Raw genomic sequence first — 17731 nt, 5'->3', positions numbered from 1 at the left:
AAAGCAAATCAAAAACTACAACAGCAAATTAAAAAAACATGACAAAAAATAAACACAACAACCATTTAATAAACACAACATTTAACTAAACACAACTGTAAATAACTAAAAACAATAGCAAATTAAAGAACAACAAACAATTAAACACAATAGCAAATTACAGATGAATTATTGTTTTTTCTTCAACAACTTAACAACTTATATGTAATATCCACAGTTCAACTTTTTTGTCATTTTAAGTTTGTGTAAAATTGGGACTTTACCTACAGTTGTTAGTAAGTTGGTTAAAAACACAAGAATTACTTTGATCAAGACTTAAAACTCACGTACGATAGCAGACAACCGTAGTAAAACATACTCTTTATTTATTGAAAGATATTACCTTCTATGTAACAAACACGTTCATTTAATGGGTCACGGAACAGAGAACAGTGTTTTTTTGGGCCATATAACCTAATTATTATATTATGGTTACGATAAGTCACGTGTTTGTACTATCAGTATGCTGTTCTCTTATTGGCTCTGAGGGGGTCCATAAAGTTGTGTTCTTGCCCTTAAACACACGGAAAGAAAAATCCAAGCTCTGTGAGTGTTGGTGAGCTACAGACAAGGCAAGACATATTTTTTGTTTTTAGATACACACACAATCATGACAACCTGCAAAAACACCATAAAGAAAATGCTGCCAAAGGTAAGGGAACATCATATTGTATGTGTATGGTGAGAAAAATATTCCTATTCCTATTATTCTCTTTTGAGTGTATGCTTGTTTCTGTTGCACAGACCTATTTTTGTAAACATGTGGCTGATGAAATACATGTTGCATTGATCCATTTCAAAGGCCTTGTTCCAGTGGTGGATAAATACAGTAAGGAGCTTACGTGCAAAAAAAGATTTATTTTCCTTTAAATAATCGTGGGCTTTAAAACACTCATGTTCCTTCTTTATAGTTTACAGTGATGGAACCACCAAGGTCTTGATGAGTCTAACAGGAACTATCCCCATCCTTTTTGAAGGTAATAACTTCACATTTTATATCGGGTGCAATAAAGCATTATACGATCATTGATACATATTCTAACTGTTCCTGGCATTCTGTCAGACACAAGTTATAACATCCCCATATGTGTGTGGCTCGAGGAGTCCTACCCTAAGTCAGCCCCCATCTGCTACGTCAGGCCCACGAGGGAGATGATGATCCTGCGGGGAAACTACGTCTCCAGCAATGGTGATGTCTTGTTGCCGTACTTGCAGGAGTGGAAGCAGGTGAGCAGCACACGTGAGAGGTTTGCAGTACGATAAGCTGACTTTTTTGTGGCACTCTCTCAGGGGAAGTGTGACCTGGTGAGCCTCCTGCAGGTGATGGTTGCCATGTTTGGAGACCTCCCTCCTATCTGTATGCAGCCTCATCGTCACCCTGCACAAACATCCTGTGAGTAAATATAATCATGTGTTTTGGCAAAAAATGCGTAACATGCAGAAAGAAAAAAACAGATAGGCAACTTTTCGCACAGAATTTGTGCACTAACCAACCATAACATTACAATGTGTTCCCTTGCGCATGCCAAAGTCAAATTCAAGTGCTGTGTCCAAGAAAATAACGCCAAAAATGTAATCATCCTTAGTATTGATCGACACTGTTACAGTGACAAAAACAAGGAATAATTCCATGTGCAGTAATGTGTTTTGATTTAAGTTTGCAATGAATAAGAAAAATCAGGAAAAGAGAAAACATTCTTCTGTGTCTAACATATCAGCTAAGTTATAACTGGGTCATATCTAATCAAGTCTGAGATATTGTATTCATATACTTTGTCATTCATTACCTGTCCTCAATATAGGTTCGCTGCAGTTCCACAAACAATCACAGGTGCTTTCCCGGACAGACGGCAGTTTGTATTTGTCTTTATCAACAGAAGATGGCCAACCTGTCCTTCAAGGAAATGAAACCAGCTGTTAAAAGATTTCGACATTAACTTGCTTTAAGTTTCTTGTGAAAAATATCTCGGGCACAGTATAACATGAACATAATTGGTTGTTGTTTGATTCATTTCACTCTTTTGTCAGTCAAGAACTAGCATTTTATCATTACATGTATATAAATGACTTGCAATGTAATTGTGTGTAAGATTTAAGATGCATTGCCTCATATATACTGTTTACTATCATATTGTACATTAAGCCTATGTGTGTGTGTGTGTATATAGTATATTTTATAAATCATGCATGTATGTGTATATACGTATTTATTTAACATATACTACATACTTATTATTATCCAGCCGTCCGTCCATCCGTCCGTCCATCCATCCATCCGTCCGTCCGTCCGTCCGTCCATTCATTCATTCATTCATTCATTCATTCATTCATTCATTCATTCATTCATTCATTCATCCATTCATTCATTCATCCATCATTGAGCAATAGGCGGGGGACACCCTGAACTGGTCGGCAGCCAATCGCAGGGCACACAGAGACAAACAGCCATTCACACGCACAGACTATTTAAAATGGTTAGGCGGCTTCCCATCCATGTTTTTGGAATATGGTATAAGCCCTTTCTTTCGGCGAAATGTCACTAAAGTATTAAGACGAGAACAAACTAAATTCCCGTTTCAATTATTTCTGTGCTCTATCTGCTGGTTAATGCTGCATGAAATGGTGTTGCTAATAAAGTTTTTACAAATAAGACGTCATCATTTCTCCGGAAAATGTCGGGCATAGTACCGGAAATACGTTGTGTTGTTAGTCTCAAACGAACATATAATGTTGTTTGTTTCGAGCAGTTAGTGTACCATTAGTCTTGCGTGTACTGCTTCGATCTGAGTTAACAAGATAAACATCCACTCTGTTCAATTGGACGTTTTATTTCAAATAGCCGGATTTTTTGTGTTTAGTCCGTCCCGGGGCTTTGCTAATATTAGCATAGCATTTACTGGATTCTCGCTAGCGAGATTCAGATTCTGCGAGCTACTGACTTATTTATTCGGTTATCATAAAAAAACACCTTAACAGGGAAAAAATGGCGGTTGTCAACGAAGGAGCCCTGAAGAAAATGCTGAAGGTAAACCTTTCTCTTGCTGAGTATCGTAACTTGTTCGCATGTTAGTTAACATCAACGTAACATAACAGTACAGTAGAGTGGCCATTTCCTGGTTTGTTAAATGGCGTGTTAGTTTAAACATTGTATTGTTCAAGCTGTTTATTGTACTCCCTAACTCGATCAGTGTCGTCAATATTTGTTATTGATTAACCGAAACCTGTATTTTCTGATGCACTAACTTTTTTTTTTTTTTAGGTTAACAATTTCACACCTTGAAGGAATGTTTAACATATTAACCCGCAATTCGGCTTGCTCCGTCCAAACCAAGTAGTAAGGAACTATGATGGTGTAGGGACGTGACAACAACTTTACCCCACCAGAAAGATCTTGAACAAAGGAATAAACCATTTTGTAAAGTATGTTAAGAATAAAGGAAATTGTGACATATTAAAAGCTTCGAATAGCGGGCAAAAATGTCGTGCTGTCAAAACAATGGAATGTCCTGTGACTGAGTTTTTGTGCGAAGCCGTGGGCGCTGTTTAGGGACGTGCAAGAGAATCATTTAGAGTTGAGAAAAGCGCTGCAAACGACTATGTGTGTCTTAAAAGCCATATTTGTTGTGCCACCCCCTTCTGCCTGTTGTTTACTTGGTTACCGGTGCTCTGGAATTCCTTCTTAACCGTCCTCAGAACGTCCTACCCGCTTATACGTATCTTTCTACATTCTATATTATGAATGAGTAAATTCAACTGTCAGAACGCCCTACCTGCTCATATGTATTCAGAAGTTTAATCTTAGGTTATTTCAATTGTCAGGATCGTCCTACCTGCTTGTAGTATTTTCTCAAGGGATCTTTAGAAGGTTCTACCTGTATTCATCTTAATAAAGCCAACTGAAAGCACAGAATATTGTACTTCAGCTGTCAAATTAGCCACCGGTAGGACGTTTCTCACGGGTAGGGCATTTTGGCGGAACACTCGGCAGAATCGTTTTTTTCAGAGAAGCGTTCAAAACATACCTGTGTGGCGTGATCATACAAAAACCAATGGCTGAAACCAGTGCGTTGTCACAGCCCTACATTGTTTACTAAAGGCACTTAGATATGTTACATTTTTGTGCTCCCCACCAATACTGCAGATTTCCTGTTGCAATAAAAAAAGGACTAACACGTCAAACCTTTCATTTTGTTTTAGGTTGTTTTTAAACTATAGGGAAAAAATGTCATCACTCATTTCCTGTTTATCATATTCCAGCAATATAAATACAGGGACCTGACTGTTCGTGATATCACCAACGTCATCTCTCGTTACAAAGACTTGAAGCCCGTAATGGATGGCTATGGTAAGCCAATATTCTTATTCATTCCTATAGTCATAGGTCAAGCAAAATCTGCTCTCAGTCCAAAGTCTAAATTGTATTAGAGATTCCACGATACGTCATTCTTGGGTGACTGAATATACAGTGATATGTGAAACTAGTTAGCATCTCCTCACTGGCTCAACTTGCTTTTCAGTGTTCAACGATGGATCTACAAGGGACCTGATGAGTTTAACAGGAACAGTCCCCGTAAGCTATAGAGGTACATACAGTGTTCTTATTTTTGTCTTTGGATGTCACTGTAAAAATATTGATTCATTATTCTGTTAAGTATTTTGATTCACATGCTCCAGGTCACTTAAACATACAGTTTCATGCTGGTGCACTGCACATGAACAAATGAAATAAATGGCTTTATGCTTGTCATTGTAGGGAGATGTGGCTAGAGATGAGATATAGTCCCGCTTTCTGTAATGTGTGTGTTTCCGTGTAGGCAACGTCTACAACATCCCAGTGTGTCTTTGGATGCTGGACACATATCCCTTCAACCCACCAATTTGTTTTGTTAAACCAACCAGCACCATGATGATCAAAACTGGTAAACATATTGATGCCAATGGAAAAATCTACCTACCTTATCTACACGAGTGGAAGCATGTAAGCAAAGTTATTGTATCTTGATATTATTTCATGGGTGCTTGTTATTAAATTCTGCCAAATAGCAATTATTTTTTACTGTGAGAATCTTTCACCTTTTCCTCTTTGTTTTCCAGCCCCAGTCAGACCTGTTTGGTCTCATTCAGGTGATGATTGTGGTGTTTGGAGAAGAGCCACCAGTGTTTTCTCGCCCCACCACACAAGCGCCTTACCAGGCTTTCCAAGCTGCTGGACCTCCTAATTGTAAGTGGTACAGGTTACTATTATCTTTCTTTCCGCGTGTGGTTAAATGACTATATTACCCAGTCTAACACCAGGTGGCGCCTAATCCCCATGAGGAAATATTTTTAAAAACGCAGGCACCCAGATAATATGGGCTTTGAGACCATTAAGGCTAGACGATTATCGAAAAAAAAATCATAATAATCACAATTATTTTGATCAAGATTGTGATTATTTGAAGGATTATCCATTGATTTTTAAAATTTACAAAGTAGGGTGAAACACTGTTTCCCGCCATTCGGATATTCTGATGTGAGTCCAGACAGACCCTGCGGGGAATGTACCCTGATTGGTACTATTGGCATATCTAAAACAAAACATAATTAATTCAACTAATTGATGCTTAATATCGACATGAATGAGTTATTTGTGTGACTACCTCTCCTACTGTTCTACAAGTTCTTATGACCAGGTACTCCTTCTGCCAGGAACACAAAGTTCTTGGGCTTTTCAGTCTGAATGCCACTGATGTGATTGTGTGTCCTCTTTCTCAGCTTCCTACGTACCTGGCATGCCCGCAGTTTCACCTTATGGCCCAAGTCCTAACGCAGGGTAAGGTGTTTCACAATCATGTGCAAACATTAGTTTTGCGTGACAAGCATGCTCAGTAGCAAGAGCTGTTCAATTGCTTCACTAGTTCGGTCTTGTATGTTGAGTCTGAGTATGATTATTGAATCTTATTTTGCAGAGGTTACCCAGGTTACCAGTACCCAGGGGGCAACTCTTACCCGGCTACTTCCGGTCCCACTCACTACCCCGCTCAGACTCCCGTGTCCACAGTGGGTGTGTATTACGTCTAACAGCTCTCATCATGACACACTCTGTGCAATGACACTCGATTCAACTTCTATAATTTTGTAAAATACAACATAGCAAGTTTCTGATTGTGACAATACTTTTGCTCTACTTGAACGCAGAGCAGGTACTTTATTTTTTACTTTGCCACATATGTTACAAAGTTGCTGACATCGCACAATAGTTTGTCCAGTGGTGGCGTAAGATAATTTAGGAATAGGTTTCACATGAAAAGGAGAGGGGGGGGAACTGAGATTTTGTGAGTAGCAAACTGAGTAGTTGATGGTTCACTGTACAGTAAAGGAAAAAAAAGTACCGCTTAAATGATTTATAGTGAAGCTGATCAGATCAAATGAAGCCTCCCCATCTTTCATGTGACCTTCTTACTGAAACCCTTTCACCCTGGGCCTGACTTTGGTGGCATGCTGAACCAACAAGCGAAAGGTCATCTGATGTAACTAGAGTTGGGAGCAGTAAAGGCCAACAGGACCTACAGTATGGAAGAAAGAGAGTCCTCTCTGGTTATTAGTGCTATATTTGGGGAGGTAAAAGTAACGGCACACAAAGACGAACCTGTGATCAGCTGGTTGGAAGCCGTATTGAAACACCAGTAGACTGTCTGCCATTTGGAGGACTTTTGGTGGACTCCTATTTTTAGTAGTGGGGTGGGGGATCATCTCTGACATTTGTAGTGCTGAGTCAAAACTGACCTGTACATGCTGTAGTGGTGACTTGAAGAAGACGTACCGAATGCACATTTCTAGGTGCTTTCATAAATCAGTTTTTGTCACTTTAAAAAAAACAAAAACTGTGCTTTAATTTTCAGTTGACAGCAAGAGGCAAAATGGTTGCCCGCTGAAATAGATAAAAACGGCTCAATTTTGCGGCTTAAATCAAATTCTACCAACGCAATATTAATCAGAATGCCACATTCAGACTATTGGGGGAACATATAACATATTATTGTAAAGGAAGTTTGTGTTGACTTCCCCTTTAATCGTTTCAAATGAGCTCTAGTGAGGTGCACTGATATCAAGCAGTATGTTGACTTTTAAGCCCAATGTTTCCCAAAAGTGGAACCCCATATTGAAAAAGGAGGCTAAAGAACACATCTGTATTAATCATGACAGGCTTAAAACGAGTGTCACTTTGTTTAGGCTCCAACAGAGACGGCACCATAGGCGAAGACACGATCCGTGCGTCGCTGATCTCAGCTGTTAGCGACAAGCTTCGCTGGAGGATGAAGGAGGAAATGGACAGGGCTCAGGCCGAGTTGGATGCCCTCAAGCGAACAGAAGAAGATCTCAAAAAGGGCCATCAGAAACTGGAGGACATGATCTCCAGATTGGACCAGGAAGTGGTAATGGGTTTATTTCTTTCAGTGGAACTATCTGAATTTCTACCTCATCTATTTTCAAAATTCAAATTACGGAGTGTGTTGGGAGCAATGTATCTCGTGTTACATCCTCTTTTTGGCTGACACTGGACACATTGGTATTATGCAGAAGAATGCCCAAATTAGCGTTAAAACAGTTTATCCTGTTTACGCAGTCACTCTGCCTTGGTCATGGAAGGTTTTGTTTGCTAGAGGTGCCTTTGGAAAAGTCAGTTTGTGACATTGTGAAAAGGTTTACATCTTGGGCTTCACTGGACTGTCATCTTTTGGGTCAGGCTGACGTCGACAGGAACATTGAGTTGCTGAACCGCAAGGATGAGGAGCTGACCGAGGCCCTGGAGAAGATGGAGAACCAGTCGGAGAACAATGACATCGATGACATCATTGTGCCAACGGCCCCCCTGTACAAACAGATCCTGAACCTGTACGCTGAAGAAAATGCCATCGAGGACACCATCTTCTACCTGGGAGAGGCCCTCCGTAGGGGCGTCATAGACCTGGAGGTTTTTCTCAAGGTGGCCATTTCAACACAACTTTTAGATACAAACACATACTACATAATGTATGTGTATCAGTATTGATTCATCCCTTCTTTTCTGCCAGCACGTACGCCTTCTGTCCAGAAAGCAGTTCCAACTCCGCGCCCTCATGCAGAAAGCCCGCAAGACCGCCGGCCTCAGCGACCTCTACTGAGGGACACGAGCAGAAAACAGACATGTCTTTGGGCCCTCTGGTTCTCTTTCTTGTCCCTCTGTGTTGTGTCCCATCTTTAATGGACCACTGGGTTGTTTAAACACTCCTAAGATTTGTCCGTGACTTGGATTAAACCAAATGCTTGAGAGATTTTCCCAACACTCACACCCATGTCTGTTTTTAGCCAGGCAGCCTTGTTTGTTGAGTAAGCACAAAATATCGGGTGCTAGCTGTTGAGACACCCCTTGTCACGAAAAGGTTAAGCTCTGATATGAACACCCAAAGTGATTAAGAAGACCCTTGATATAGTGCTGCATGCAGCCTAGGCCACATTCAGAAGGCCTCCCCCCCCCCCTCTATTATGGATATGCTTTACTCCATGAATCTGTATTGTTTGTATTGTCTTGTTTTGCCTCTCCTCTTTCCATTTTCATTGTACGTGTCAGCTGCTCAGGTTAGCCCTCCAATTTGACTGTTTGGCTGCATTAGCAACTAATTATGTACAGTAGCTCTTCTACTCTGTACAGTCTCTCTCGAGGACATTTTTACAAAGAATAGGTATCCACATTTTTTGGTGTCCTCTGTTGCTTCTGGTAAGAAATTAGTTCACTGTATAAACCTTTTTTGTAGGGTACAAAAGATTATTACTAATCAAATGTTAAGTTAAGACACCTCTTGTTTAACTTAGCCCACTACTAAATGCACTTTGAAATGTATCATAGCGTATCTGCTGTTATTTTTTGTTTCCATTTAAACCATAGATCATCTTTTGTATCTGTAAATTTATGTAAATCCATTCAAATTAAAGACCCGATTTGATGGCAAATCAATAAGATTTTGTGGGAAAGACCAGTGCTCTTCAAATTGAGTCGGGTCACATTTCCACCAGGACAATGCACCAATCCACAACTCTATTCGTGTTTCCAATTATTTGACCAGGATGGGCATCAAAACATTTCATTGTTCCTCAACCTCATAGACAGTTGTTTTGAGACTATTGAGGGCATGAAAAAGGCTGAGATAAGGGTCGTGGACACATTCACATCAGATTTTTTCCAGTGGGCTTTCCGGATATTTTGGAACAATCCAAGGGGGAAAAAAAAAGCACATGGCTTCAGTTTTGTCACAACAACCTTAGTTTGGCATCGCTCTTCTATCACGCTTGGCCTCATTAGTCTTGCGGGGCACATATAGACAAGACTAGAGCTATTTTTTTACCTCTTATCAAAAACATTAAGATTAGCCTTGTAACTTGAGGACTTAAATATGATTTATTGCCCATACTATATAGATAAGCGTGACCTATGAAAGTCATACTGTGAAAACAAGCGGTAAATCTTAACACTGCTTTTTATAAATTACTCTATAGTCATGTTATAAATGAAATGAAAAGGCAGACAGGTAAGTTCTTGTTTCTGTATCCTGGCTTTATTTGATGCTACAGGATGTAAAAATATCTCCAGATACAGTTGATCATCTTCATGATAAATAGCACTGGAAACAATAAATGTATCATCTGCAGTAACGACTATTCAGAAAATAACACCATTACACTTTGTTAATGTCCTTTTGAAATTAGGAGAAAAAATAAATAATCTCTTTGAGGGCATTATGGTGTGCAAACAACATATTTTTGTCTATATTGATGATTTCTATTCAGTAGCATCCCCAAACAGGAGTGGATTGAATTTCCAATGTCTCTTATCCGACTTGTCAGGGCACTTTGTGTGTGAAGAAGGCCTTAGATTACTATTACATCAGTTGGACAGGAAATCTGCCCCCGCTGAGAATGGAATGTCTCCATCAGACTCAAGAAAAAGGAAGACAAGGGGACAAAATGGACAAAAAACAGACATACAGCTTTTACAGTGTTGACAGACTATACACAAAGCATACAAGGAGTGTATAGAATAAGCCCGAACAGTGCACAGTAACAATACGTAGTATTTTAGACACAAATTCCCAGCTCTCAACACAGTGTGATCTCTAAAGCTAAATAGTTGTGATTCTTGTTATACGTATTGTGAAAGGAGCGGACAGCAAAAAGAACAATACACTTAATGCATGTTAATATGTGAAAGTAGCTTCCACTTTTTTGCAACTTCCTAGGTCTTAATGGAGGCCTTTTACCACAGAGGGACACAACACAGAATGGATGCACTAGGGCTAGTTTGTTTAGTTTGGGGTTGAAGAACCGTACCGTGGGGCGCTACGCTCTTCACAGAGTGAGCTCCTTTTGGACAGCCCACAGTGTCTCGGCGCTCTTCACCAGATGCTGCTGCTCCTCGGGCTTCAGGCTCATGTTGATGATGTCTGACAGACCCTTGTTGCCCAGAACGCAGGGGATGCTAAGGAAAACCTCCTCTTTCACGCCGTACATCCCCTGCCGAACGTTACATGCATTAGCTGTAATTATATCATCACTCACTTGGCACAATCTTATAAGAAACAACATAAGAGCTTTAGCCACACTTTTTTTTTTTAAATTAATGGCACAGTAAAGTGGTTAATGAACAGCTCTTCTTTGTTTGAGTTTGGTTTGTTCGATTGAGTTGCGCAATAAAGTGCCCTTACCTTGATGAGTGTGGACACGGGATGAACTTTGTGCATGTTCTTGGTGATGCTCGCCACCAGGTCAGCCACAGACATCCCGATGGCCCATGAAGTGTAACCCTTCAGTCGGATCACCTCATAAGCTCTGCAGAGAACACACACACACACGAACACCGGATATGGCACAATTACATACATTTCGAAATGCCTTTTTTCATAAGAGCCGTATTGCTAACATAAGGTATTATCGCCCCAAATCTCAAACAGGAAGCCTATTGTCCTGCAATAAGAACACTGCTCGGCAGAAAAGTCATGTTTATTTATTATGATTGTGTCCTATTGCCGCAATCTGACCGTTGGCAGCTGCTCCTAGAGATACTAAAGTCTAAGCAGAAGTTCAGAGGGGATAAAACTTTTTCTGTTGTCCGTCTCTACTATGGAATAACCTCTCGCTGCACGTTAGACAACGCCCCCAGACTCCAAATAAAAAAATGAAAATGCCTGATGCTATTATTAGACTCCCTATTCATTTTATGGTTTATACAGTTTTATTTTATGCTTAGTATGTTATTTGTCATGTTTCATTTTAATGTATCCACAGCATGTTGTTTCAACTGCGGTTGAAATTTCTCTCCGAACGAAATTGAGGAGCAGATTTGTGATGCGTACATGAAGATCTGTGACTATGTATTAACAGTAGTGACATAATTCTGTTCTTTAATCCAGCCCATCAATCATTTACAAAGCAAGTCACAAATATTTATTTTACTTTATATTTGAATGACCTGCCCCTTCTCCCTTTTTAAAAAAAAAAAACATATGAAGTAGAAATGTTTGCCCAAGCCTGGTCTAAGCACATACTGTAGTGCTATGCTGTATAACCATCTAACGCCAGGATGAAATTCCTCACTCAGGATGGTCAGCTCGGCTGAATTCAATTGTGGACTTTGTGCCAATAAAACTTTACTGCTATCTCACAGAGGAACAGCGGGCATGCAAGTACATGATGGGTTTGCTTTGCAGATTTGTGGCAAATGTACTCACCCATCAACCACCATTTTGTGCACCGCCTTCCAGTCTTCGCTATCTCCTTCAGTGCCCATCTTAGGGTTGATGCCCTGAAGACTGACGCCAGCCACGTTCACGCCACTCCACACGGGCACTAAGAGAAGTCGAATAGCTCAGATAAGGCAAATTCAATGAGTGGCAACCAATATGATGCTATATTTGCACTGTGCCTGCATATCAGCTCCCATTTTATTTATAGTGATGACACATACCACTGGAGTCCCCGTGCTCTCCAATGATCCAGCCATGGCAGCTCGAAGGGTGGAGGTTCAGTTTCTCTCCCATGAGGTGGCGGAAACGGGCAGTGTCCAGGTTGGTTCCGGAGCCGATGACGCGATGATGTGGAAAACCGCTAAGCTTCCAAGCAACGTAAGTCAAGATGTCCACTGTGTAGGGAAAGATGGACAATTCTACACTAAATTAACAGTATAGTAACACAAAAAAGTGAAAGAAAAAAAAATAGTCGGACTCCTTGCTTACCTGGGTTAGAGACAACCATCAGGATGCAGTTGGGGCTGTACTTGACAATGTTGGGGATGATAAACTTGAAGATGTTGACATTGCGCTGCACCAGATTGAGGCGACTCTCTCCCTCCTGCTGGCGTGCACCAGCGGTCACCACCACCACCCTGGAGCCAGCTGTCACGCTGTAGTCTGGAGAATTCAAACATGCGAGCCTGATTGTAGATTACCAGATAGTTGGGATGGTCGTCAATTTCTTTCTCACCTTTGTCTCCCACAATCTTGTGTGTCTTCACAAAGAAGGAGCCATGTTGCAGGTCCATTACTTCACCCTTCAGTTTGTCCTCCATCACATCCACCAGTGCCAGCTCATCACACAGATCCTGATCAAGCAAATACAAAATGAACACTTTCATGTGTGAGGCCATCAATTGTGCAGCAGGATATCAATCCAATTTTTTTTTTTTACAGTGCCTCCATTATTCCGAAAGGCCAATTGTCAAGTGTATAGAATAAAAGGTAGGCATGTTCTTAAAAAAAGCAAAGGTAATAAAAATTCTAGCAACTTCTCTTCCTTACATTTTCTATACACTAGTGCAAACATACACTATATTTGATACCATTATTATCATACAATATGAATTATGACAGCTGCATTGTATGGCCAATGTTAGAGTTTTTTTTCTTGTCTCTTACCTTGAGCAGAACACTCATGGCAGTGGCCATGCCCACCATGCCAACGCCCACCACCGTCACCTTGTTCCTGCTGCTCCCTGGCTCCTCCTTCAGCACATGGGTGATCAGTTTGTCTTTGGTGGCCATCTGTGGAAAGAAAAATGAGACTGGATCAGCCAAATGGACACAATGGATGTGCAACTCGGTGCTGAAACATGAGTAAGGGAGTTTAAATTATTTGTATTGTAATGAAAGACTCATTTCGCAAGAGGAGAAGCAAAAAGCAAAATACTGGAAAAGCACTCTGGATGAGTGCTAAGACATTGTTATGAATATCTCTGGAACACTTGTCACTTGCTCTGATCAATTCTGCCTTGATTTGTTTGCTGAGTGAACTCATTGATTCCCATAGTCTCACTTCCCCAGATCACCATAGCAACCAGTGCCTGGACAAGTGCGGTCTGCTTCAAAACGTCCCTAGCGAGACGCCCGTAGTTTCTCAGGGCTGGGGGCGGGGCATCATGTGTACATGCAGCACAGCCCATCCCCCAATACACACACAATACTATTTATGGTTCCTTGAGAGTTCACTACTTACAAGCCTTTGCATGTCAATGTGATGTGGAGGTCACACACTAATGTGGAGAGGTCACGCTTTTCAGCAGGATGTACTGTGGTAGGTGTGATGCAAGACCTTTAGTGTTGGAAAAGTGAGCTTTGTTACCCCAAAAAAGACCTTCTGTCACTTTCTGTACAGGTTCACACTAGACTATTCTTTTAGGGTAGCTTTTATTGTAGTACTTTGTAGTTAAAATGTATAAGGCAATCTATCCCATGAGAGATTTTTAACATATGTTTGAATGTGGATGACAATACAAGTCATTTTATGAAAACACACTTCCAGACAACAGACGGATATTGTTACATAGACCACGGCGGTCTGTTATCGAAAAACCCTGGGTTTTTGGCATTCTTTCCTATGACTGGTCAACAGGCAGGAAGAGAGTCAACATTAGAAGCACAAATAGACACACAGCAGTGGAATGTCACTAACAGGACAGACATCATTTCCATTCTGCATTCATTACGTGCGATTTTTGTATACACTTGGGCTATGCTTATACCACATATGCGTTTAGGAGAGAAAAACGTTATGACAATATTATGACAGTTGTCTTGTGAGTAGAAATGCCCTGCGTCAGACTATAAAAATCATCGTGTGGATTACTAAAGTGCTCAAAACTCAGTTTGATGCTAGATTCTTGGAACAAACTATGAATTCATCATATCATGTTTTAGCGTCAGAATCGATTATACAGATTTCTATTCTGCGTCAGGCGTTGTTGGTCAAGCAGGATGGAGACCACTACCAGTGGAGAGGAGGAAGGGCGCCTCCATTTCACACTTACGTGACACTGCGACACGCACGCAAAGACCCTCGATCTATTGGTGATGGAAGTTATTAAAACCCTCTCGACTATCAGCGCATCTAATGTAAACGTCGACAGTGATCGGGATTTTTACGCTGACAGCAACAAGTAGGAAATCTAGCTGAGCAAATGTCACATTTGGAATGTGATTGGCTGAAATCACTAAAATCTTTTTTTTTTTTTGTAAATAAATACGCATGGGATGTCTCGCCTATTTGGCCACTGATTTGAAGCTTATTCTCGAAATGATGCAGGCAAGTTTGTCACGCCCCTTTCCAGTCAAATAAATTTTATATACCCGGAAATCCTCTTCACTTTTACCTTCGAGAGATTTTAGTTCATCTTACCGTTTAAGCTTCGATGTAAAGGCTGGAATGCTTGTCGCTGGTTGCTGTCGCAGTTTTCCCGCAGAAGAGGTGCCGCTGGGTGGAAGGCTTCGCTTGTTATTTAAACAGTAATAACGCCTCCTCTTCGCTCCCTCCTCCCCTTCGTCGTAATACGTATTCCGAAACACGAATGAAAACTATCAGATGAGGGCGTGGCCACCGGGCCGACTGCGTGCTGGATGTCACGTCCCAGGCAGGATGCAGAAGAAAGCAGAATCTCAACCTGTCCCGCCGCAGCGATCAAGCATCAGTACCAGAACTGAAATTATGGATACTAACCAGTTGAACGTTGCATGAGGGGTATTCACAAGTTGTGTACATCACACGTGCGATTTCTCTCCGCTATTTAGCAACCTTTCTTTTGTCATCGTATTTTACCCAAAGACGAGGCTTCATTGCCTCATGTGTTAAAGTTAAATTGGTCTTCATGTTAACAAATCTGATCATTTCCATCCAACCATTACCTTTTCTGGTTATTACAAAATAAATACAACCTACAGTTATCATAGGCATAGCAATAATTTCATAATGTATACATTTAGCAAATTATTCAGGTTAAGTTTAATAATGCTACAAAATATTATTGTATTCGAGAACGTGTCTACTTACATTTTTTTGTGGTTCAATTGCATCATAAAATTGATCAGTGAGCTTTTGCGCCCCCAACTGTCAGCTTTTAGTAATGACAACAAAAGAATATCTTGCGCAACACTTGTCTGGTTTCTACGAAAAGCTGATGCAACGAGCATTTGCTGCGTTATTACAACTAGCTACAACACCGTCATTCATTCTTTTTGATAATTAGTTCACAATGGGGTGACCCAACCCACGATGAGTCACTTTTGAACTACTGGTATGTAATAAAACTTGCAGGTTTAATAATCATGATTATTCAACTTCCGCAATGGAGAGCCAAGTTAACTAACATGGATCGTGGCTCGAACACGAGTGATGCCAAAGCATTATCAAACTTCTTATCAAAGATAAATCGTCAATGTTGCAAAATCCAGTCAGTTGTGTCTAAAAGTACATCTTCAATGAATGCACGAGTTTACTTTGACATTTTGAGTACTTTTCTTTTTCCATCAGAACATTTAGGAATCATTAAATATTTTTTCAAGTTGATAATTCATCTAGCATAAGGCGAAATCTTGTAAACATTCAAAGAAAGACATATGATATACGTAGATATTATGGCCTTCAAAGATTCCATATCAGAATCCAATTGAAAATCAAGTCAAGTCAAGTTTATTTGTATAGCCCTAAATCACAAGCAGTCTCAAAGGGCTTCACATAGACAAAAATGGACAATTATTCTCAAAGCATCCCCTGATCTTAAACTCCCAATCTTTGGTGGACGTTGAAAAAAATGGTACATGACAAGGCTCCAATCTGTAAATCGGATCTGTTAAACGCAATCAGAAAGTTGGAGCCAAATTGATGAGTATATGGTACTGTTTTATCACTCATTAAGCCTCTGAGACAGCGAGCTGTGAGAATACAAGTCAGAGTAGTCATGGTATGTTGGAGTTCTTTTATCCTTTTTGTTTTTCATCAGTCCGTATTTTTCTCCCCTCAGAAATTAATCTTTTCTTTTTTATCCGGAGGAACTCTCGAGATAAATACGGGAGCGAGATGTGAGCATATGAACCAGTGGTCCATTAAACGCAGTTTTCCAGCAGATGGTGCTACCATAAAGAGAATATGAATCTTGAAACGTACAGCACGATTAATTAAGACAATGGCGCTTTAATTCATCCGAGAGAAGAATCTGTCTAAAACGTTCTCAAAGTTATTATTATTCATTTGTTTTCCAAGTTTTCTTCTCCTCCACTATGAATAACACATAATTCAAAGCGAGCACTGGTTAGCACGTCTGCCTCACAGTTAGGAGGGTTTGGGTTCGATTCCTCCCTGTCTGGACTTTGCATGTTCTCCCCATGCCCGCGTGGGTTTTGTCCGGTGTCCTCCCACATCCCAAAAACACACTTGGTAGGCCGATTGAGCACTACAAATTGCCCTTAGGTGTGGGTGCGAATGGTTGCTCGTCTCTTTGTGCCCTACAATTGGCTGGCAACCGGTTCAAGGTGTCCCCCCTACACCCCGATGACTGCTGGGATAGGCTCCAGCACACCCGGAACCCCCATGGGCACAAGCGATATAGAAAATGGATGGAAGGATCGAGGTCACCTGTCACAGCACTATTTGGGCGGAAGGTGTGGTTCACCCTGCCTGAACAAATCACCAGTCAAACCACACCCACGGGTAATTTGGAACACACAGGAAGGTCAGAGCCGCAATCGATCACTGCACCTCTGAACTGCGAGGCCAAAATGTTTAGCAGTGGTCCACCGTGCCGCCAATTAGTTTGCTCAATAACGTATATATATATATATATATAAAAAAATAGTCCTATGTGGGGACTGATCAATAGTATAGATTAATGAAAAAATATTATAGTGAGCTGACGTCAGTAATATGGAAAAACAACCATTCACACTTGCATGAACACATATGGAAAATACAGAACAGGGGTCGCTAACATGGTGACCTCTACGGACCCTATGAGTAGCACTCAAGCCTGTTTTAGCAATATCTCACCAGTGATGGCAAATTACAGTTTTCCAAGGACAGTTAGAAATCCGATCTGGGTTGCATTTACCTGCAGTGTGTGTGAACTTTCCCCTTGCTACATGTCCTAATTTGCATCTGCCTCCATTTGGAATGTGATCAGTTAGTTGTGTTCCTATCTGCCTTGTGGAGAAACAAATGCTAGTTTGTCACATTAGTGCCTCCGTTCGCTCCACAGGGTCAATAGTTTGCTATTGCACAGAGCATTGGGAACACGGTGTGTCTGCTCGAAGGTGATAGTATACACCCCTTGCAGGTTGCTGTATGCCGCAGAGCAATCTAATCGCCTCCGCGCACCTGCCTCTTCTGTTTAGAAATGGAGCCAATGAACACAGAGCCATCA

The 17731-nt window shown here is 40.8% G+C and overlaps 3 protein-coding genes and 1 long non-coding RNA gene across 7 annotated transcripts; 2 read left to right on the top strand and 2 right to left on the bottom strand.

The window, feature by feature from the left end:
- Window positions 1-49: 49 nt before the first annotated feature.
- LOC133157642 (uncharacterized) lies at window positions 50-4051 on the bottom strand. Of its 2 annotated transcripts, none has more exons than XR_009715056.1 (3): window positions 3870-4051; window positions 1827-1933; window positions 50-1430 (listed from the first exon to the last, which is right to left on the bottom strand). It is a non-coding gene; the product is annotated as an uncharacterized LOC133157642 (long non-coding RNA). The 2 variants fall into 2 exon arrangements; XR_009715055.1 differs by having other exon boundaries at window positions 50-1417; window positions 3870-4048.
- zgc:123278 (uncharacterized protein LOC641569 homolog) lies at window positions 553-2689 on the top strand. 2 transcript variants are annotated; one of them, XM_061284335.1, is made up of 6 exons: window positions 553-691; window positions 784-868; window positions 951-1016; window positions 1103-1266; window positions 1330-1432; window positions 1842-2689. In XM_061284335.1, exons 1-6 carry the CDS (start codon window positions 650-652, stop codon window positions 1958-1960), a joined length of 579 nt encoding a protein of 192 aa, XP_061140319.1. In that variant the 5' UTR covers window positions 553-649; the 3' UTR covers window positions 1961-2689. The 2 variants fall into 2 exon arrangements, with proteins under 2 accessions (XP_061140319.1, XP_061140318.1); XM_061284334.1 differs by lacking the exon at window positions 553-691 and having other exon boundaries at window positions 712-868.
- Window positions 2924-9009, top strand: tsg101a (tumor susceptibility 101a). Its single transcript, XM_061284330.1, has 10 exons — window positions 2924-3064; window positions 4297-4384; window positions 4557-4622; window positions 4854-5017; window positions 5134-5260; window positions 5794-5851; window positions 5988-6082; window positions 7252-7454; window positions 7766-8005; window positions 8094-9009. The coding sequence occupies exons 1-10, from the start codon at window positions 3023-3025 to the stop codon at window positions 8181-8183; spliced, it is 1173 nt and encodes a 390-aa protein (XP_061140314.1). The 5' UTR covers window positions 2924-3022; the 3' UTR covers window positions 8184-9009.
- A 580-nt stretch (window positions 9010-9589) lies between these two features.
- ldha (lactate dehydrogenase A4) lies at window positions 9590-14879 on the bottom strand. 2 transcript variants are annotated; one of them, XM_061284331.1, is made up of 8 exons: window positions 14719-14879; window positions 12963-13088; window positions 12532-12649; window positions 12285-12458; window positions 12017-12214; window positions 11781-11898; window positions 10758-10881; window positions 9590-10566 (listed from the first exon to the last, which is right to left on the bottom strand). In XM_061284331.1, the coding sequence occupies exons 2-8, from the start codon at window positions 13086-13088 to the stop codon at window positions 10402-10404; spliced, it is 1023 nt and encodes a 340-aa protein (XP_061140315.1). In that variant the 5' UTR covers window positions 14719-14879; the 3' UTR covers window positions 9590-10401. The 2 variants fall into 2 exon arrangements, with proteins under 2 accessions (XP_061140315.1, XP_061140317.1); XM_061284333.1 differs by having other exon boundaries at window positions 12017-12190.
- Between the last annotated feature and the right edge of the window lie 2852 nt (window positions 14880-17731).

Source organism: Syngnathus typhle, linkage group LG7 (assembly GCF_033458585.1).
Source record: "Syngnathus typhle isolate RoL2023-S1 ecotype Sweden linkage group LG7, RoL_Styp_1.0, whole genome shotgun sequence".
Taxonomy (NCBI): domain Eukaryota; kingdom Metazoa; phylum Chordata; class Actinopteri; order Syngnathiformes; family Syngnathidae; genus Syngnathus; species Syngnathus typhle.
The sequence above is the reverse complement of the archived record's forward strand: the minus strand, read 5'-3'. Positions and strand labels throughout refer to the sequence as shown.